The 20,675-nt window shown below is 40.4% G+C and overlaps 3 protein-coding genes across 6 annotated transcripts in view; 2 read left to right on the top strand and 1 right to left on the bottom strand.

The window, feature by feature from the left end:
* The window catches only part of pole2 (polymerase (DNA directed), epsilon 2), a 7,351-nt gene extending 1,506 nt beyond the window's left edge, over nucleotides 1-5,845 (top strand). Inside the window, exons 2-19 of the mRNA XM_007565499.2 lie at nucleotides 314-414; nucleotides 482-557; nucleotides 1,364-1,441; nucleotides 1,526-1,619; nucleotides 1,701-1,775; nucleotides 1,855-1,938; nucleotides 2,052-2,108; nucleotides 2,194-2,242; nucleotides 2,886-2,958; nucleotides 3,043-3,215; nucleotides 3,288-3,377; nucleotides 3,931-3,985; nucleotides 4,064-4,123; nucleotides 4,195-4,272; nucleotides 4,354-4,462; nucleotides 5,265-5,441; nucleotides 5,522-5,589; nucleotides 5,680-5,845. Of these exons, the coding sequence (XP_007565561.1) occupies nucleotides 314-414; nucleotides 482-557; nucleotides 1,364-1,441; nucleotides 1,526-1,619; nucleotides 1,701-1,775; nucleotides 1,855-1,938; nucleotides 2,052-2,108; nucleotides 2,194-2,242; nucleotides 2,886-2,958; nucleotides 3,043-3,215; nucleotides 3,288-3,377; nucleotides 3,931-3,985; nucleotides 4,064-4,123; nucleotides 4,195-4,272; nucleotides 4,354-4,462; nucleotides 5,265-5,441; nucleotides 5,522-5,589; nucleotides 5,680-5,698 (1,516 nt within the window). The 3' untranslated portion in view covers nucleotides 5,699-5,845. The remainder of the gene's footprint in view (nucleotides 1-313; nucleotides 415-481; nucleotides 558-1,363; nucleotides 1,442-1,525; nucleotides 1,620-1,700; nucleotides 1,776-1,854; nucleotides 1,939-2,051; nucleotides 2,109-2,193; nucleotides 2,243-2,885; nucleotides 2,959-3,042; nucleotides 3,216-3,287; nucleotides 3,378-3,930; nucleotides 3,986-4,063; nucleotides 4,124-4,194; nucleotides 4,273-4,353; nucleotides 4,463-5,264; nucleotides 5,442-5,521; nucleotides 5,590-5,679) is intronic.
* Nucleotides 5,846-8,402: 2,557 nt separating this feature from the next.
* On the top strand, nucleotides 8,403-15,480 carry klhdc2 (kelch domain containing 2). Of its 3 annotated transcripts, none has more exons than XM_007565501.2 (14): nucleotides 8,403-8,562; nucleotides 9,868-10,143; nucleotides 10,226-10,305; nucleotides 10,393-10,507; nucleotides 10,948-11,060; nucleotides 11,149-11,233; nucleotides 11,333-11,416; nucleotides 11,883-11,963; nucleotides 12,194-12,252; nucleotides 12,892-12,998; nucleotides 13,079-13,151; nucleotides 13,234-13,321; nucleotides 13,398-13,450; nucleotides 14,299-15,480. In XM_007565501.2, exons 2-14 carry the CDS (start codon nucleotides 9,880-9,882, stop codon nucleotides 14,420-14,422), a joined length of 1,326 nt encoding a protein of 441 aa, XP_007565563.1. In that variant the 5' UTR covers nucleotides 8,403-8,562; nucleotides 9,868-9,879; the 3' UTR covers nucleotides 14,423-15,480. The 3 variants fall into 3 exon arrangements, with proteins under 3 accessions (XP_007565563.1, XP_016533775.1, XP_007565564.1); XM_016678289.1 differs by lacking the exon at nucleotides 8,403-8,562 and adding an exon at nucleotides 8,572-8,641 and having other exon boundaries at nucleotides 9,869-10,143; XM_007565502.2 differs by lacking the exon at nucleotides 8,403-8,562 and adding an exon at nucleotides 8,659-8,848.
* Nucleotides 15,481-15,765: 285 nt separating this feature from the next.
* Nucleotides 15,766-20,675, bottom strand: part of nemf (nuclear export mediator factor) — a 13,395-nt gene continuing 8,485 nt past the window's right edge. For both annotated transcript variants that reach the window (XM_016678285.1, XM_007565503.2), the window contains exons 19-32: nucleotides 20,276-20,333; nucleotides 20,099-20,157; nucleotides 19,782-19,902; nucleotides 19,379-19,583; nucleotides 19,251-19,293; nucleotides 19,121-19,170; nucleotides 18,038-18,167; nucleotides 17,878-17,955; nucleotides 17,590-17,802; nucleotides 16,935-16,970; nucleotides 16,751-16,857; nucleotides 16,635-16,678; nucleotides 16,486-16,565; nucleotides 15,766-15,950 (exon numbers count right to left, since the gene is read on the bottom strand). In XM_016678285.1, coding sequence (XP_016533771.1) covers nucleotides 15,873-15,950; nucleotides 16,486-16,565; nucleotides 16,635-16,678; nucleotides 16,751-16,857; nucleotides 16,935-16,970; nucleotides 17,590-17,802; nucleotides 17,878-17,955; nucleotides 18,038-18,167; nucleotides 19,121-19,170; nucleotides 19,251-19,293; nucleotides 19,379-19,583; nucleotides 19,782-19,902; nucleotides 20,099-20,157; nucleotides 20,276-20,333 — 1,302 coding nt within the window. In that variant the 3' untranslated portion in view covers nucleotides 15,766-15,872. The remainder of the gene's footprint in view (nucleotides 15,951-16,485; nucleotides 16,566-16,634; nucleotides 16,679-16,750; nucleotides 16,858-16,934; nucleotides 16,971-17,589; nucleotides 17,803-17,877; nucleotides 17,956-18,037; nucleotides 18,168-19,120; nucleotides 19,171-19,250; nucleotides 19,294-19,378; nucleotides 19,584-19,781; nucleotides 19,903-20,098; nucleotides 20,158-20,275; nucleotides 20,334-20,675) is intronic.

Genomic DNA, 20,675 nt, shown 5'->3' on the forward strand with positions numbered 1-20,675 from the left:
GAGAGAGAGAGAATGAGAATGAGAGAGAATGAGAGAGAGAGAGAGAGAGAGAGAGAGAGAATGAGAATGAGAGAGAATGAGAGAGAGAGAGACCCACCCGCAGAGGATGAGAAGGGATTTTTGTTTTATAAATTGAAACTGTACATAGTTAGAAAAAATAAACATTTTAAGAGAATTATATCAAAATAACTTAAAATTAATCAAAAGTACCTAATAATAATAAAAAATATATATTAATTATTATATATTATGTATTTATATATATCTATTCCGTTTTATGTTATTATTAACGTTTCTGCTGTTTGTGTTTCAGTGAAGCCAGCCGGTACCTGGTGGAGGTTCTGGAGTCGGTGGATTCCTCTGAACTGGATGATGTTGTTGAAAAGGTTCTGGACGCAGTGGAGAAGCAGCCATGTAAGTTCAGTCTGATGATGAAGATGAGCGTCCTTCGTGTTTCTGACCTCGCTGTGTCTTCATGCAGTGTCCTCTAACATGATCGAGCTGTCTGTGGTGGAAAGCGCCGTTCAGGACTGCACTCAGGCCGGGGAGGACACCATGTGAGTTGGACTTTCCTCAGTCAGGTCAATGTTTTGGTTCATTTCTTTTCTAACAAGGTCATTTAAGCTAATATTTTTTTTTTTGGTAGTGCAGTGTTGATCAGAAGTTTTTACATGCTCATCCTTGGCCTGATATGATCAGATTTATTATCAGTAACTACAAAGTTAGCTATGCTAACGCTAAAGCTCCAACCGTAAACATTCTTTCTGCTAACACTAAGATGCCATGCCATCAGGGTGCTTAGCATAAGCTAATGCTAAGGCTTTATACTTCAGTTAAGTTTAAATGCTAAAGCCAAACAAATTATAGCTCATGTGTCTATTTATTCCATAGTTTAGCATAAAAAAGGAATTGAAAATGTTACTTATTTAGCTCATATAAAGTTTTTGATTAAAATTAATTACAGACCCTAAAATTAACTCAATTAGAAATTTTAATCAAGTCCAAGCAAAGTTAAAATGTTTTAACTTTGCTTAAAAGCCAACATTTCTGATCATTAATGTGATCTACCAGGGACATTTATCCAGGCACAACTGGAAGGTGGAAGAGTATGGAAATAATTGACTCTGAACAAATGAGACACTTAAGATTGTTTATTAAAATCAAAACAGTAGTTTGTTGTAAAATCATTTCAATAAATCAACACAAGCCCTGAGTAGCCCTGAGTAGCCCTGTGATAAAAACAGATAATTGCCATTTTTATTTCTGTCCCGGTAGAAAACCTTTTAGAATATTTATCTTTGATATCCTGTGCTCGTAACGTCGCTCAGCTCTGTTGCTCACATGACCGACCTTTTCCTCCTAGAGACAACGTGTTCAACATCATTGGAGCTTTTGACGTTCCCAGATACATTTACAGTGTGGAGAGGAAGAAATTTGTACCGTGAGTTTTTGACCTGCATCGCCTCGGCTTGTTTTGTGTTGCTGCTGCAAGAGGAAAAGCTCTTCCTCTGTTTGTTTTGTGCAGGATCAGCATGACGAGCCACCCGGCGCCCGGCCTGTGCGGTTTGGCCAGAGATAAAGCCGAGCTCTTCAGGGAGCGCTACACCATCTTACAGCAGGTCAGTAACATCCCAGTCATAACGGTAACGCTGCTGTTTGTTGTTTTAAAGTAAATGTGATTTTTATTTTTTGTTTTTAAGCGTACGTATCGCCATGAGCTGTTCACGCCGCCGGCCATCGGAGCTGCTGTGGTGGAAGGTCAAAACAAGTTTCAGGTACAGAATCTACTTTAATCTGGATAAGATGAAAATTATTCACAGCCTTAATTCATAATGCATTAGTTGATTTCTGCAGCTGAGGACGATTGAAGCGTTGCTCGGCAGCTCAGCTAAACTGGGTGAGGTCATCGTACTGGGAATGATCACACAGCTGAAAGAGGTGAGCTGCAGGAGAGTCTAAACTTTCTGACATCTTCCTCCTTCTAGACGGGATGAAAAGTTGCTTTAAAAACATTGAAGAACATTTAAAATCCTCTGTGTTTTTTTTTAAAGGGTAAATTTTACCTGGAGGATCCGAGTGGGACAGTACAGCTGGATATGTCCAAAGCAATATCCTTTGATCGATTTCAGTTTGCCCACAGATTTAATATTTTACACGGCGCCAGGTGGATTTTTTCCTTAGCTGCTGTTTCACCAGTTTCATAATGGTTTGTACACAGAGTCCTGCTTTGTGCTGGCAGAAGGTAAGATTCATTTTACAGTATTTCTACTCCTGTAGTCCTAAACATAAACCTGGATATTGAAGAAAATGTGATGAAAGATGCTTCATAAGCATGGTGGTGGCAGCATCATGCTGAGGGGATGGATATGTAGCGGGTTACAGATATATGGGTGGAATAATGAGGAGGAAATTTTTTAGCTCCATCTGGTGTTCCAACAGGACAAAGCTCTCTTCCAAACTGGTTCTGGAACGGATGAAACATTAAGTTTGTGCAATAATCTATGGATCTTATATGAAAACCTGGAATGAGACGTCAAACATTCAGCCAGAATTATCCCTGACATGTCACTGTGAGCACAGCTAGCTAGAGGTTAGCTGCACTAACCCTAAAGTCGAAATCCTCAACATTAGTTAACACAGTATTGAGCTGAAGGTATTGCTATAGTGCTAAAGCACTAAAGTGGAAGCTAAATGCTAAAGCACTATACCAATAAGGTATGTAGTGTAAGTATTTGAAAAACTCTACTGGAATTTCATCAGGCACTATAAATATATTCCATGTTTATTCGTTTGAAAGGAAACAAATGTTAGAAAATCAAGCAGACAACTGGTCAGGATTAAGTGTTACTGTGCGGCGTTGAGGAATTGTCTCGTCTCTGTTTCAGGTTGGTATGAAGACTCGGTGTTCCACGTCAATGGCTTTGGATTCCCACCAACAGAGTCTTCATCTGCCACCAGGTCGGTGCAGCTGGACGTTTAACGTTTTCTTACACCTCCTAGACTCTTCCTCTCAGAGTTTGCTGGTGTTTGCTCTAAATTCAGGGCGTACTACGGAAACATAAACTTCTTCGGCGGTCCGTCCTCCACCTCGGTTAAAGCTTCGTCCAAGCTGAAGCAGCTGGAGGAGGAGAACGAAGACGCCATGTTTGTGATCGTCTCTGACGTCTGGCTGGACAGCGTGGAAGTGATGGAGAAGCTCAACATCATGTTCTCAGGTCTGATTCTGCAGCTGCTCACATTCACCACAGAACAATAGCCGCATTATTGTCTCGCTCTTTCTCTTACAGGATATGCTGCTCTGCCTCCAACCTGCTTCATCTTTTGTGGAAACTTTTCTTCTGCTCCTTATGGAAAAACTCAGATTAAATCCCTCAGAGGTAAGGGTTTGTGGTTTGTGTAGCATAGCAGCAGAAATATATTTCAATAGTATGGTAACGGATTTTTAGGGATAGATCAACAAAAAAAAATATTTCAAGATTGAATTCAGAAAATTACAAGCATAAAGACGTAACATTTCAAGAAAAAAATCTTAACATAATGACAATAGTCGTACTTCAACCAGAATAGTTGTAATATTTTGAGAATAGAGTCGAAATTTAACGACAAAGTAGTATTAAAATCAGCGTAGTAGTAATATTATGACAGTAAAGTTTTGATTTTATGAGAAAGTCGTAATATTCATAAATTGTAATATTACGATAATAATGTAAAATTACTAGAATAAAGTTGGAATAATAAGACTATACTTGAAACTAAAAATAATAATAAAAATCTTAGTCTGGACCTTCATACTGTGTCGTAAAGTTTCACCAAGAATTAAGTTTATGGAAAAAATGTAATCTATTAATGGTTCAGTTAATAGATTGAACCATCTATTATTTGGTTTTGACTGATTTTTGAGCATTTTTTACTTGCAATGTGATTTTGTAGAATCATTAAAGACCCTGGCTGATGTCATCTGTTCGTATCCCAGCATTCATAGCAGGTAAGGTCTTCCAGCTCTCACAGATCAGCCTGGGTCTGAATCAGGTGGTTAATGTGAAATGTTTTTCTGAACGTGTAGCAGTCGCTTTGTGTTTGTTCCTGGCCCTGAGGACCCTGGCCCCGGCTCCATCCTGCCCAGGTAGGCCTCCAGTCTGATCACCTGAGCTCCTCTGAGCTGGAAGCTGCTGAACTGAACCGTGTCTCCCTCAGACCGCCGCTGGCAGAGCACATCACTCAGGACTTCCAGCAGAGGGTGCCGGGCTCCGTGTTTACAACCAACCCATGCAGGTGAACAAACAGGACAAAACATCACCTGGAGGGTCTCTGGTTGTTTCACCTGAGGTGACTGTAAAAATGTGATCTGGTCAGGATTCAATACTGCAACCAAGAGATCATCATCATGAGAGAAGATCTGGTCAACAAGATGTGCAGGAACTGCGTCCGGCTGCCCAACAGTAACCTCGACATCCCAAACCATGTGAGTTTATTTTCTCTGAGGCATCAGAGGTTAAATATTCACACACCTCACACCTTTTCACATTTTGTCAAATGAAAACCAACGCAAAGTGGCGCATAAATCACAAATGCTGCATGGGTTTTTATATGTTTTTACAAATAAAAACTCTATTATACATGATACCCCTAAATAAAACTGTTTTTAAGAAGTAACTTAACTGGAAAAGAATGAAAATTCAGACTCCATCCACAAAGATGCAGAGAAAACACTGTAGTAAGTATGCCGGGCCAGTAGGTGGCACACTGCCAAAGCATGAAAAAAGCACTATGGGGCGCCGTGTTTGTTACTTGTGAGAGTGACGCGTATGAATGTGTTTGTTTTGAAGTTTTCCCACTCTGGGACCCATTTCAAAACTGATTGTTTTGGTGCTGAAATGATTAATCAGATGCTAATTGATTAATCGTTAGCTGGAGCAACCAGACTCCGAAAAGGACGTTTGCTAAAAGAGCGACGTCCTCTGTGAGGAGGCGGCCTGTACGACAGAAAGCCTAACGTCTCCGAGTGGACGGGACTTCAGAGCTCTAACTACTGAGTCAGGGGAGCTGAATACAAATATACGCCACACTTTTCAGATTTTATCCATGAAAACCATGAATATCCAATTATCCATGAATAATTTAACTTCTACTACTTTATGTTGTTCTGTCACTTAAAATCACAATAAAATACACTCAACTTTATATATGGAAAGTTAAGGTGTTGCTGCAGAAGCTCCTCCATGTTGGTTCCACTGAAACATCCTCTTCCTCCTCTTCCTCTCCAGTTTGTGAAGACCGTCCTGTCCCAGGGACACCTGACTCCTCTTCCTCTCTACGTCAGTCCGGTCTTCTGGGCCTACGACTACTCCCTCCGGGTCTACCCCGTGCCCGACGTCATCGTGTTTGCAGACAAGTACGACCCGTTCTCCATCTCCAGCACCGACTGCCTGTGTCTCAACCCGGTACCAAAAGACTAAAACGAGAAGTTTGTCTCTTTTCTTTAAAAGATGTTTTAATTTTAGCTGCTTCTTCTTCCCTCCAGGGCTCGTTTCCTAGAAGCGGTTTCACGTTCAAGGTGTACTACCCGTCCAACAGAACCGTTGAAGACAGGTGGGACACGTTGTTGTAGTTTTTGACTTTTCTCTTTACTGCTGCTGGTTTCAGGCTCATGTTCATAACTTTATATTTTTGTCTTCACAGCAAACTTCAAGGACTTTAAGGAAAATCCTGAGTCTGCCTGTTTCCAAGCCTTTGTATATTCCATTTGTAAAATAATAATAATGCTGCATTTTGAATTTAGCTAGTTTTCAAGTACCTGTTCTTTATATGTTTGTTGTGTCTAAATAAAAGTTTTACTCACTGAACTTAAAATGATCAGAACCTTTTTATTCTAACAAGGTTTGAGAAAGTCATATTTTATCTAATTCATTCTTTTCTCATTTGTGAGAAATTTCTGTTGTGAACTTAAAGATAGCCAGGAGGTTCATCTAAAGTAAAATGTCATCAGTCAAATTAATGATAAATTATCAGGGACTATACAGGTCCTTCTCAAAAAATTAGCATATTGTGATAAAGTTCATTATTTTCCATAATGTAATGATAAAATTCAACTGTCATATATTTTAGATTCATTGCACACAAACTGAAATATTTCAGGTCTTTTATTGTTTTAATAGTTATGATTCTGGCAAACAGCTCATGAAAAGCCAAAATCCCTGTCTCAAAAAATTTGCATATTTCATCCGACCAATAAAATAAATGTGTTTTAATACCAAAAAAGTTAACCTACAAATAATTATGTTCAGTTATGCACTCAGTACTTGGTCAGGAATCCTTTTGCAGCCTTCAGTGCAGCGTGGAGGCCATCAGCCTGTGGCTCTGCTGAGGTGTTATGGAGCCCAGGATGCTCCGATAGCAGCTTTAAGCTCATCCAGAGTTTTGGGTCTCAACTTTCTCTTCACAATATCCCACAGATTCTCTATGGGGTTCAGGTCAGGAGAGTTGGCAGGCCAACAGTAACACCATGGTCAGTAATACCAGTGGTTTTGGCTCTGTGAGCAGGTGCCAAGTGGTGCTGAAAATGAAATCTTCATCTCCATAAAACTTTTCAGCAGATGGAAGCATGAAGTGCTCCAACATCTCCCGATAGCTGCTGCATTGACCTGTCCTTGATAAAACCCAGTGGACCAACACCAGCAGCTTACATGGCACCCAGACCATCACTGACTGAGGTTACTTGACTCTGGACTTCTGGCATTTTGACATTTCCTTCTCCCCAGTCTTCCTCCAGAGTCTGGTACCTTGATTTCTGAATGACATGTAAAATTTTCTTTCATCCGAAAAAAGTACTTTGGACCACTGAGCAACAGTCCAGTGCTGCTTCTCTGTAGCCCAGGTCAGGCGCTTCTGCCCTTCTCCACAATCTTCCTCAGGGTCCGGTCACCTCTTCTCGTTGTGCAGCGTTTTCTGCCACACTTTTTCCTTCCCACTGACTTTCCACTGAGGTGCCTTGATATTCTGGGAACAGCCTATTCGGTCAGAAATGTCTTTCTGTGTCTTACCCTCTTGCTTGAGGGCATCAATGATGACCTTCTAGACAGCAGTCAGGTCGGCAGTCTGACCCATGATTGCGGTTTTGAGAAATGAACCAGGCTGGGAGTTTTTAAAGGCCTCAGGAATCTTTTGCAGGTGTTTAGAGTTACTTTGTTGATTCAGATGTTGAGGTTAGTTGCTCGTTCAGAGAACCTTTTCATGATATGCCAATTTTTTTGAGACATGGATTTTGGGTTTTCATGAGCTGTATGCCAAAATCATCAGTATCAAAACAATAAAAGACCAGAAATATTTCAGTTTGTGTGCAATGAATCTAAAATATATGACAGTTTAATTTTTATCATTGCATTACGGAAAATAATTAACTATCACAATATGCTAATTTTTTGAGAAGGACCTGTATTATAGATCAAAGTAAGACATGTCTTATTTAATAAAACAAACAAAACAAGAAGTTTTTGAATAATGAAATGTCTGAGCTGATTAAAAACATTTCAGCTGTCCCCGTCTCTCTCTGAGAATAAGGAAAGTTGTCCAAGCCTAATTTTTAACGTCTAATACTCAGCTGCAATTTTGAGGAAAAAAGTTTAGTGGAAGGAAAAAAAACAAGGCTTTCAAAGCTGAAAACACCCTGAATACAATTTTCCCAGCACCAGAAAAGCACCTTATTGGAAAAACCAGATGGCTTGCTGTTGCTCTCTATGACCCGGTCAGACTGGGTCTCTTAACCTCTGCTTCTCATCGTCACATTTCTCTGATTCTTTAAATTATTCTTAGTATTTGGTAGAATTTCTTTTTAAAGCTATAATTTGTTTTGGCTTTAGCATTTAAACTTAACTGAAGTATAAAGTGTGTCCTTACAGAAAGTTTTCATAATAATTTGGAATTTTGTCCCATTCCATCTGACAGAACAAACTGAGGTATGTTGGTCCTTTTTGTGAAATTATACATAAATTATGCTTCAAACCAAACATTTATGAGTTACTGTTGATTAGAAACTAATATAGAAGCAAACTGAATGTAGAAAGACAATAAAGTCAAATGGTTATTTGTGCAAAGTTTACTGTCCTATTAACCCTTCCTGTAAGTTTTCTTTTCTTTATCATCCACATCAAATGTATCGCAATAATGTTTTGTTTTTAAACTGTTAATTTCAAATGGTATGTGATTTTGGTTATTTCTGTTAGATATTTGTTTAACGTCTTTTTATTCCTGCTGTGTATGTATTCTTTAGGGTCGGCTTAACCTCTCCTGTACAGATGCTTATGTTCTGCCTTGTTTATTGTTTAAGAACTATAAATTTAAATAAATAAGAACTGCTTTGACTCGATTTTACTTTTATTTTGAAAGTGTCGCTCTTGTAATCAATTTTTACATGCCTTTTCCACTAACTCTTATTTTTGGATGTTATACGACAACTCACAAAGAAAGAAAAGACTTTTAAAACAACCAAAACTTTACTACGATTTTTTTATAGATGTTCTGAATGTTTTTGTAACGACGATCTGCTGAACCGTTTCCGCTTGAAAGGTGGGTTATGTCCGGTCTGATTATAAGCTCATAAATTGAGGATTGTTTTGAGTATTTCAGATAAGATACAACCTTTAAGGTAAGTTTGTGGCTAATGTGATTGCAGCTGGAGCTGGCCTGTCACACATTGGGTCAAAAATCAACACAGACACGGCTAGCATTAGCTTAGCTCGGTGCTAATTTATCGAAATGTTTTGGAACTTGCACCGAAAATGACAAACGGTTGTCACTTGATTTATTGCTCTGTCTTTTAAAGTTGTTAAGAATAAAAGTCCAAACTACTAAGGTCAGTTTTTACGCTTATGTTATTACGTTTACCAGCAGCTAGAGCGGGCTTTACACTATTTAAGCTTTTAAAGTGGGTCAGTTGTTAGTTTAGCTGCTGTTAGCTAGCCTCTAACAACGTCTGGCTAATCAGTGGGAAAAGCCGTAAAATAAATGCATCTTTTGTTGAAGCATCATGTTCTCACACAGAAAATATATGAACATTACAAACTTTAACGCGAGTGTGTTAATGTAGTCTGGGGCACACACACAGATGGATATTTCACCATTCCACCTCCTTGAAAAATATCTCGATGAGGTTGTTTTTTTTCTATAAAGTTTAATAATTTTGGAGTTGATTTGGCTTTATGTTTTAATTCTGACCCAATCATGACTCACTCTCTATTTTCTGGGAGAATGTACCATATTTTCTAATGATGTAGGATTTCTAATACTCTGTAACGAGGTTCTCTGGACCTTAGGAACAAAATAAAAGACCCACAAAATCACATCCTGATTGTTTTGTTTATAGAAATCTTTGGGTAGCATACCCAAAGATTGTACACTGGTATGATATGTTTTTACTGTTGTTAAAGTAAGAAGTAGCTGACTAAGAAATTACTCAAGAGTAAAAAAGTATGAGTGCCTGATTAGAATGTCTAATTTAATATTTAAAAATTCAGTCATCAGACAGACAAAAATATAGTTATGTGCAAGTCCTGGTATTTCACCATAAATCTCATTAAACCAGTATTTACTGTATATTTGTTATAACAGGGTGAAGTGCTTCCACTGACGAAATATAATATTTACTATTTTTTTTTTATCCTGACGTTATTCAGCAGACAGAAAATAACAACAAAGCTGGTGTAAAAACAAGATGTCTCCTGAATTTTTTCATTCAGTAAAGTTATTCTGTAGGTAGAAATCCAAAACTTCTGCTCAAGTAAAATTAACTATACTTCATTATATTAAAAGATACAGTGCAGAAAAAGTATATTTTTCCCAAAAAACAACTCAAGTAATTGTAAATGGTTATAGGGAGACGCTGACATGGCAGAGAGGGAGGCAGGCATGGAGGAGGACGCAGGAAATCTGCCGGCCAGACATGGCAATGACAGAGAGGAAGACCGCAGGAGGCTTTTCGGGATGGTGGATGAGGACGAACAGCCGGGGGACGAAGACGAACTGCTGGGGGACGAAGATGACGAAGAAGCGGAGGCGCCAGAGTCTGTTGAGCTGGACGCTCCGGCAGAGCGCAGCGGCCACATTGCTGTCATTGATAGAAATATCATGTATGTGTGGGGCGGATACAAGGTAGGAGCTGAACCACGTAATCACACTTTAAGTCATTATTTTTAGTTTCTAAATCATGTTCTCTTTTGCTTTTTTAAACAAGAATGGCCAAAATCATGGATTCGTTGACTTGTACCTGCCCAAAAATGAGGTGTGGACCTACAACATGGAGTCAGGAGTTTGGTGAGGAAATAAAGGGTGAACTTCCTGTCGTCATTCCAGCATTTAACTGGATGCTGCAGTTAAATAAAAACGGTTGCATGTCTGCAGGATGAAGCATGTCACCGAAGGGAACCTGCACTCCATGTCCGGCAGCTGCGGGACGTGTCTGGATGGGGTCCTGTACCTGTTCGGGGGGCATCATGCCAGAGGAAACACAAACAGGGTATGCTGAGAGAACAATTAATCAGTTCATCCCATCATAAGTTAAAACCAGCTCAATAATTTCCATTTCCATGATTGCTTTTCTCGTTTCTTTCATCCAAAAACTGAATGATGAAAGTCTTCAGTCTGGCGCTTTGGTCTGATCTTACCTTGTGCTTTTTGGAGAATCCTTTCACTTGCAGAAATTTCAGTCTCCATTTTATTTGTTGTTTTGTTTATATTTAAAATGTCTTTCAGTGCCATTGTTAAATGTTTGTTAAAAATGAAAGTCTATTCATCTTTAAGAGGGTGCACCTGCATTCTTATGCCAGTACTATTATATTTCTTAAAATGGTCTGAAAAGAATATCATCATTTATCGCAGTAACTTCTGGGCCAAACTGTTGTCATGAAAGGCCTTGTTGAGTGTTTAAATGCAGCACTGGTCCTGTTTTCCTTCCAGATCTACCGTCTGCCTCTGAGGGCGCCCAGCCTGGTGTGGGAGGAAATGAGGGACCTGAAAGGACTTCCTCCGTCCTCCAAGGACAAGCTGGGATGCTGGGTCCACAAGAACAGGTGATGTCTTCCTTCCCTGGCCGTGTTATCGGGTTTGTTTCTCCAGGAAGGTTTGATGATGAGATTCCTTTATCTTTTATATTTGCAGACTGATTTTCTTCGGCGGGTACGGCTACACTCCGCAGGGATCTCACCTAGGGGCTTTCGAGACCGATGAAACGTCTTCTGTTTTGGTCTGTAAACGAATGACAGCATCAAACGTAGAAGTCAGGATCCTCCTTTTGCAGAGGCTCTTTGAATGTTGACGTATTTATTTTTATTTCCTGCATCAGTGGGAGGGTCCTAAACGAGGCTGGAACAACCACATCCATGTCCTGGACCTGGAGACGTCAGCATGGAGTCAGCCCATCACTCAGGTGAAGACGCGCAGCAGCGCCACCTTATGGGCATTAATGGAAACAGGGGATGAACTGTGCGTCTGCAGCGACACCTGCAGAGATAGAAGAAACGAATAATGAAATGAATACAAAAAAATTACTAAATAAAAATGAAGAAAGATAAAGAGAAAAAACTGAAAAAAAATAAAGTGTAAGTAAAAAAACTCTGACATTTATTTATATAGACCAGAGCATCGAAGTCGACCCGGGTTTCATACAGATCCATTAAAAAGCCACTGTAGTGATTGGGTGGTTCTGAGTGGTTCTGGGTGGTTCTGTGTGTTTGGTTCTGGGTGATTCTGAGTGGTTCTGTGTGGTTCTGGGTGATTCTGAGTGGTTCTGAGTGGTTTTGTGTGGTTCTGACTGGTTCTGAGTGGTTCTGGGTGATTCTGAGTGGTTCTGAGTGGTTCTGGGTGGTTCTGATGGTCCTGTCGCTGTGTTTCAGGGCAACACGCCGTCCCCCAGAGCAGCTCACGCCTGTGCCACCGTAGGAAACAGAGGTTACGTGTTCGGAGGGCGGTTCAAGGTGAGCTCTGCTCTGATCCGTTCAGTCTGTGTGCTTTCTGGCTTTCTTTATCCACAACACTTTTATTACAGTTAAGGTCAAAATCCTTCAGATGAACCATTTTAAACAGTCTGAGCTGAAGGTTTAAGGGAATGTTTAGTCTGAATTATGTAAAAATAGTCAAGTTGAGTCACAGAAATGCTAACATTCAATATATTTTGTTCCCAAACACTTTTATTGTTTTTCTCCAGAATTACAGACTGAATGATTTGTACTACATCAACCTGGAGACGTGGGAGTGGCACGAAATGTAAGTCTGAACCTGGGCTGTGATCACAACTAGTGATTATTTTAGTTATCGATTTATCTATTAATAAGAAAAGTTGCCACATTTTTGCTGATTATTCATGTACGCCTTTTATATATATTAGCACAAATAAATGATTCATTGTTTTATGTCCTAAAATACAATAACAGCAGCTTGATTATTTGTTGAAAAAAAAAGCATCTTCAGGAAAAAAACATCAACATTTGTATTTTTTGTTTTTAGTTTGAAATGTAATATTTCAACACTGGGTCTCATTCTTGTTCAGATTTTAGTTAAAGATGTTTAATTTCTGTAAAAATCATGCAGATTAGACATCGGGTTGAAGCAGAAATTAAATTTGAATTAATCAGCTTCTCTTGATTTTTCTTGGTAATAAAAGGAGAAAATGACCCATTGTGACCCGTCTTGACTCATTCTGACCCGTCTTGACCCATTCTGACCCGTCTTGACCCATTCTGACCCATTCTGACCCATCTTGACCCATTCTGACCCGTCTTGACCCATTCTGACCCATTCTGACCCGTTTTGACCCATTCTGACCCGTTTTGACTCATTCTGACTCATTCTGACCCGTTTTGACCCATTCTGATTCATTCTGACCCGTCTTGTTTTTTTCTGCAGGGGCGTTCCTCAGAATCCTGTGGGCCGGTCCTGGCATTCCTTCACTCCGGTTTCACCAGATCACATCTTCCTGTTTGGAGGTTTCACCACACAGAGAGAAACGCTCAGTGAGTTTTGTGTTTGGGTTCCCAGGCTGAGCGATCGTTTGAACAGGAAGTTGTTCTGAATCGCTGTACCTCTCCTCCAGGTGACGCGTGGCTTTACTGCATCAGCAGGAACGAGTGGAGGCCGTTCAAGCACAGTTACACAAAGAGCCCCAGGTAAGTATCCTGTCCTGCTGAATGCCACTGTGCCCATCGCCGCACTACTGAACGCCTCTCTCTCTCTCTCTCTGCGCTGCAGGCTGTGGCACACGGCATGTTCTGGGCCGGACGGCGAGGTGTTCGTGTTTGGAGGCTGCGCCAACAACCTGCTGTCTCATGAGAGAGCTGTAAGCTGAAAAACCTCCAGGTTATGACCACTTCCTGTTTCAGACTGCCTCTCATCCTGTTTTCCTCCTCCGACAGGCTCACAGCAACGAGCTGCTAATTTTTAACATCCAGCCCAAATCGTTAGTCGGGTGAGTGCTTAAAGCTTCAGGAAGTAACTTTTATTAAAATATGGTTTTCACATTTTTGTTAAAGGGATGATGATGTGAAATCAACTTATTTGAACTTTTGATCACGTTTTAACTTTATTCCCTCATCAGAAACATTCCAGGACTTTTGCCTTGATTCTTTCATGCATGTTTGAGAAATCATTTAATCACCATGGCAACCATTCAGCTGTTCAAAATACCTGGTGGTACCTAGCCCCGCCTTCCAGACACAGCTCCTCCTATGAGCTGCTGCTTCTGAGCTTCTGACTGTCAGAGCAGCCCTCCCCCACTCTGCTCCTTCAGACTAGCCAGTAGCAATTAGCAAACACCTGGTGGAACAGCTGAGCTGCTTGAAGGAGCCACTTCTCAGAGCAACACTGGAAAAAACATTTAGGTGATGACGTCCTGAAAGAGCAGGAGTTTTTAAAGAGACAGAGGCCCAATTTCAAGGCATTAAATTATGAAATCAAATTTTTTTTTAAAACAACCAATCAGAGCCAGCAGGCGGGTGTAAGCGCTGTCAATCAACTCATAAACATGCTGTGAAATGTGTTAATGGCAGAGAGTCAATTCATCCTTGCAGGAAAACCGCTATCAGTGGCCATGCTAACTAGCATCAACTTTCCTAACAGGCGTTGTGATTGACAGCGCTAAGACCCGCCTCCTGGCTCTGATTGGTTGTTTCTAGTCTAGGAGATAAATTTTTTTCTGTCTCATTCTATACTTTAACAGTTTCAACTAATTTGTAAAAATAATTTTTATAAAAGTTGCAGCTTTGAAGCAGCAGGAAGTGGGTTTGTTTTAGCCACTAATGAGCCTGTGCTCCTCAGGTTCTGCATGGAGGCGATTCTGCAGCACCGGGAGAAGCTGTCCTCTCACTGGGACTGCCTGCCCAAACACCTGCTGCACAGCCTGAAGCAGAGGATGTCCCGGGTCAACACGCTGGGCTCCTAGAGCCGGGCAGGACCCACCAGCTCGCTCTGCCCGGACTGCTAACGTGAATTAAAACAACAAGCAGAAAGAATCTGTTTTCCATTTCTGATGATGCGCCCAGTTATTTCCCTGCACAGCCAGGAGAACATCTGGAATCTCACCAAAACTTTCAGAAACGGGCCGACCAATCAGGACGGCCCTTAGAATCAACCTGCTTTCTGCCCGGCAACAGCTGGCCTCAGAGGCAGCTGCAGCTGGAAAACAGATGATTAAAGGCGAGGAAAGGAAAAAACAAACTGTGGTTTAAAGTTCAGATATTGTTCTGGTTCTGAGGTCAGCTTTTCATTCGACCAAAATGGTCTAGAAGAAATAACTCCACATGCAGCTGACTATTAGGGCCAGACTAAGATTTTTTTTTTTTAATTACGACGGTAAAGTTATAAGATTACCAGAAGAAAGTCGTAAAATTACTAGAAAAAGATTGAAAAAGGTTTGTTGTCCAGATCAGTTTGTGATTCTAGTTTTCAATTGTTTCAAAGTTCTGCTACTGATAAAAGATTAACTTTTTTCTTTATTTGTAAAACCGATAAAGTATAACTTCACAAGATGCTCAGTATTCTTCATCTTAATTTATTTTTTTGTGTTGACGTTATAAAATTGCTAGTTTATTCTCATTATTTTGACTCATTGGCTTTTTTCTCATTACTTAAATCTTGTAACATTATGACTTTATTCTCGTATGAATTTCCATATATTTTTCTAATGTCACAACTTTTTGCTCATAACTTCAATATTTTTCTTATCCTTGCACCAATACTTGGTTGTACTCCTCTGCAGTCATAAAACCATCATTTCTTCTGGATTTTTAAACGTCAGAAGGTACAAATGAATATTTTGAAGCTTCCAGAACCTTTTAAATCCAAACCTGTGAGCTTTTTGGCTTCTGCTGACTCAGAAAGGTCTCCTCTGCTTCCTTCTCAACCCGAACAGGAACTCTAAGAAAACCACTGAAATGTGTGTACATCTTTAAGTTAGCTTCATGCAAATGTAAAATAAAAATCTAGAGGTCTGTTTTTAAATGTCCATTTTGTTTGAACACTAAAAATGTCCCATCTGAGCAGAAAGGCTGGGATTATTTAGCAGCAGGTTACCTGGCTTCAGGTAATTCTGCTGCAGTTCTCGATCCGGTGGAACCAGAAACCACCTGCTGGTTCTGATCCGTCTGTACAGCTGTAAATAAAATGGCTCCTCTGATCTCGTTGCACTGAAACGACGCTGTCAGTTTGGCTTCGTTTGCACAAAATTACCTCCTGTAATTGTTGATAATGCAAGATTGTATCCAAATAAAATGAAAAATACAAATCGAGTCAGATTTTTATTTTATTCCTAATATTTTTGTAAATGGAATCAGAACAATCTTTACAATTGAAGCTCCTAACCCCTCAGCGGAGCGGCCAGGATCTGGACGGGTTCACTTCCTCTTGGCAGCCAGCAGGTTTGGTGCCGACACCTTCACCTTCCCTGGCATGTTCCTGGAGAGGTCCGCGTCCTGAAACAGAACCGGACAGACTGAGACCCGGACCAACAGAACCGGACAGACTGAGACCCGGACCAACAGAACCACTGACCCAGTGTGTTTAAAGCTACACTATTGATGCATAAAGGGACCAAGAAGGTGCAGATTTTAACCACCAAGCGGCTCAGCTGTAACGGGTTGGACCTTCAGAACAGAACCAGGGTTTAACAACAGATTCTGGTTCTCAGTGTTAATCACATTTTAAAATAAACTCAGTTCTCTTTATAATAAAAATTTGTTACATGATTTAACAAAAATACAAACATAAAATGTTAGATATTTATATACCTACAATAAATTATTCAATAAATATAAAACATCTAGTTAAATGTATATATTTGCTGAATAAATTAAAAAATATGTTGTAAAAAACGTGTAGAAATATGAATGTTATATGTGAAGAAAAACTTAACAGATCTAACAGATGTAAATATTTGTTAAGTTGAAAAAATGTGAGGTTACAGATCTGTGAGGTTTTCCTTCCTGCTGGAGTTTTGGGTATTTTTACCTTGACGCTGCGGAACAGGTCCTTCTCCCGGGCTGAAGCGTCTTTAGCCTTGATGAAGCTGAGCACCGCCGTCCGAGCCGCTTGAAAACAGAAAACGTCACGTCAGCACTGAGCCTCGACCTGCAGGAATCATCCGGGATCGTTTCTACCTTTTCCTTTCTTCTGAGAGCCTGGAGTCAGCTTCACTTTGTGTCTGCGGACAACAGAAGCACCATCACACCGAGGCCGTAGCTCTGAGGACGGCTTGGACAGTTTGGACACCTACTTATAGTTGGACAGGGCGGTGTAGGGGGCGCAGACGGGGACAGCGAACAGCAGGACGTCGTCGGGGTGCGGCTGGCCGCTCAGAGACGTCAGCAGGTTTTCTGCTTCCTGTCGCCGGGAGACAGGAAGCCGAGAGGATGAAGCTCCGACTAGCGGCGTTTACTCACCTGAGGCAGGAAGCTCACCTCCGCTCCGGCGTTGTCCTGGTCCGCCTCGTCTTCCTGCAGGAAATTACATCACTGCTGAGTCAGGAAGCAACTAAACCCACATTCTGTTAGAGCTGGCTGATAAATTGATCATCCATTAGTCAAATTTTTGGTTTCCAGAGATTTAATTTTAGGACAATCTAGAGTTTTGGTGTTTCCATAGAGAGGCGGCCATCTTGTTTGAGAAACGTTTTACAGTTTGTGTTTTTTTGGACTTTGAATTCAGATCAACAAAATACTAGAGCCAGGCTGAAATAGTTTTTTAATTATGAGAATAAAGCCACAATATTAAAAACAAATTAAGTCCTATTAGAAGAATGAAGTCATAATATTATGATTTTATTTTATCAATATTTGTTTACCAGGTCAGATTTCTGATTTAAATCCATTTCCATCAAATGATTATAAACAGCAGAACTTTGAAACGATACTCTACACTGACTGAGCGGCCATGTTAGTCATGTTACAGCCTTTTTCACATTAAAACATATTTTTCTCTTAAATTTAAGCTGTTTCTTTATTCTGCTAATATTGTGACTTTTTTCTCGTAATTAAACAGAAATTATCTGAATTATCCCTCATGCTGATGTACAGATCACAGAAGTTAATATTTTTTGTCATTTGTGTTTTCTACCTTCTCCTCCTGCTGCTGCTCTCCAGCCGGCTTCTCCTCTTCCTCCTCTTCCTCTCCTCTTCCTCCTTCCTGCTGAGGTTTCTTCTCGTCGGCGGCCATGTTTCGAGGTTTCTGCTGCGGTTTCAGCTGTGGTTTCCTGCCAGGCTCCTCCTTCCCTTTGCCCTTCCTTCCTTTCTTCCCTCTGTCCTTCTCCTCCTTGGCTGCCCCGGCAGACTGCAGGGCAGAAACGGGTCGGGCGTTAGCATCTGGGCCGCGTTGGGGCGGCGGCACACGGACGACCTTCCTCACCCCGAGCAGCTGCATCATCAGCTCCCGGTCCTCTTCATCCTGGTCCTTGTACTTCTCCTTGATCTTCTTCAGCTTGTTCTGTCCCAGCAGCAGGAATATTTGATTTTCCACCTGAGCGGTTCTGGTGCTGGTTCTGGTTCTGGTTCGGTGTTTGTCTCACCTTCTGGCCTCTCTTCAGTGGCTGCTGAGAAGAGCCTCCTCCACCTTTTGACCCCAGATCCACAGAGGAAACCTCCGACTTCTCCTCGCCGTCACAATCTTCCTGTTTCTGCTTCTTCTTCTTCTCCTCTCTAAACAAAAGAGGCAAAAACTTCTGAGCATCGTTAAATTAATCATTGTTAATAATAAATCAATTCCTTCTTTGAGCTTTCCCACACGTTTTCCCATCACAAAAATATATATTTTTAAGTTTTACGATGCAAAAATACAAAATCAAGAGTTTAGTTTCTAGTTCACTTGAAATAAGACAAAACTAACCAAGTAACTTTTCAGCAAAACATCGAAGCTTGTTTTAAATAAATAAATCCTTACAATAATGAAAGAATGAGGATTTTTTCACTTGTAATTTTTGCCTTGTTATAATCAGTGTTAAGGATTTATAGATTTAAAACAAGTTCCTAATTTTTGCAGAAAAGTTAGTTATTAGTTAGTTTTGTCTTATTTCAAGTGCACTAAAATATTACTAAATGAAACCAAAAATACTTGGTAAGATTTTGTGTTTTTGCAGTGCATGACAGACCAACACAAAGTTTATGGTGATAAAGAAAAAGAAGGAAATGATAAATGGTTTTAGTTTCAAACAGAAATCTCCTGCTTTTCCCTTTGAATGTTATAAATACGTCGTAGAACCTCCTTTTGCTGCAAACTGAAACTTTTGCACATTCTTCATAAGAAAATACACCCACTCGACATCTTTTGAGGTTGTTACTTTGACTAGGCCATTCCAACTCATGAATCTACATAAAGAAAAAGTTTGGAGTGAAAATATGTTTTCAGATTTTTACTGTTTGTTTTTGTCAAGTTTTAGAAAATCTAATTAATGAGTTAAAATAACCTAATTAATATTTAATTATTTTGTCCAGATATTAAATTACACATATACACGTTTGAGACGTGATAAAAACCCAGAGGTATTTCTGAAATAATCTGGCATTTTTATGCACATTTCCAAACCTGAACAGGTTCATTAACTCTGGATAGAACAGATTTAAGCTTTTTTATCTTAAATACAAACTGAGCTCACCTCCTCTGCCTGGCGCTCATGTGTTTCTTCCCTTGTGAATCCGCCTCAACCTGAAGGAACAAAACATCAGGAATTAAATAAAATAACCCGATAAAACACCTGGAGGAGAGGAAAAGGTGCAGATATCTGCCTGAGTCGTCGTTTCGTTCTTGAAGCTGGGATTGTGAGCCATCCTAGAAACGAGGAAGAACGATTTGTTGTTTCCTTCGCGTTCATGCAGGAAGAAAGGAGAACTTCCTGTTTGGACGGAGACGCTACCTGATTGGCTGTAAGTGGGAGAGGGAGATGGAGGTGTCTGGAAAGCTGAACTGGTCGCTCTTCGTCTCGTCTTCCACGCCGCTGTCTTCGTCGTTCCCGTCGTCCTCCATGTCGCCCGGCTGCGCGGCGGCGGCCATTTCTGCTTCTTTATGGCTCTCCGCCTCGTCTGCTGCTCTGCCCTGGTCTTCATTACTGCTGTCGTCTCCTAGGAAACGAGGAGGAAACGAGTCCAGCAGCTTTTCAAAAGCGACATAAATCATTAAAAACGTTTGAAATTTGGATCAAAACCAAGTTAAAAAAAATCTCTCTTTATAAGTGAAATTGTCATTTAAAAACTGATTTTTATATTACCAGTTTATCTGATAATAAAATAAGTTTGGATCTGAAACATTTGTCTTGGTACCGATAAGCTCCTCCCCTTCCTCCAGCAGCTCAGCAGCTCTCGATGTCACTTCCTCCAGGTCTTCCTCCACTGTTTTCACCTTTCGCTCGCCGCGGTGCCGAAACACGCTCTGCTCATCCACCTGTCAGCCAATCAGAGGAGCAGGTGGGAACCGGAAAGAACCTGCGTGACCCCAGGCGACTCCACGTGACCCTGTGTGACCCCGCGTGACCCCAGGCGACTCCACGTGACCCTGTGTGACCCCGTGTGACCCCAGGCAACTCCGTGTGACCCTGTGTGACCCCGTGTGACCCCAGGTGACCCCAGCGCTCGCTTACCTTAAACAGGAAGCCAAAGCCCATGATCAGGTAGGACGGAGGAAGGAAGTTTTTCTTTCCTGAACAGCAAAAATTAGAAAAAAAGCAAATAAATATTTCCAGGTAAATGTATTTGCTGCTCATTGTAGCAAACAGGAAGTGATGGTATTATGGACAGGAAGTGATGAAGGCTCGTACCTCTGATCATGAAGCTTCCAGTGGTCAGATACTCTCCAGTGGGAGCCGTCTTAGACACCTGAAAAACACACACTTTACATTTCATTTTTTACCAATATCATTTTTGTTTTTAATGTTTTAGGAAAATTAAAAATGTTTTTATTTTAATTTCTAAACTGCAGCCAATTTCTGGGTTTATTTCCATTAATTTACATGCTTGCAGATATATATATAAAAAAAAACAATAATAAAATATTTTTTATTTTTTATTATCTTCAACAGCAGAGGTCTTTTCTTTATTTCACATTTTTAGTTTAAAGTTTGAATACAGAGATGAGGCATGGCTGCCTTTTAAAACAATGAGAATAAAGTCAGTATGACTTTATTTTCATAATTTTGTGAGTTTATTCTTAAATAAATA

Source organism: Poecilia formosa, unplaced genomic scaffold (assembly GCF_000485575.1).
Source record: "Poecilia formosa unplaced genomic scaffold, Poecilia_formosa-5.1.2 Scaffold178, whole genome shotgun sequence".
Taxonomy (NCBI): Eukaryota; Metazoa; Chordata; class Actinopteri; order Cyprinodontiformes; family Poeciliidae; genus Poecilia; species Poecilia formosa.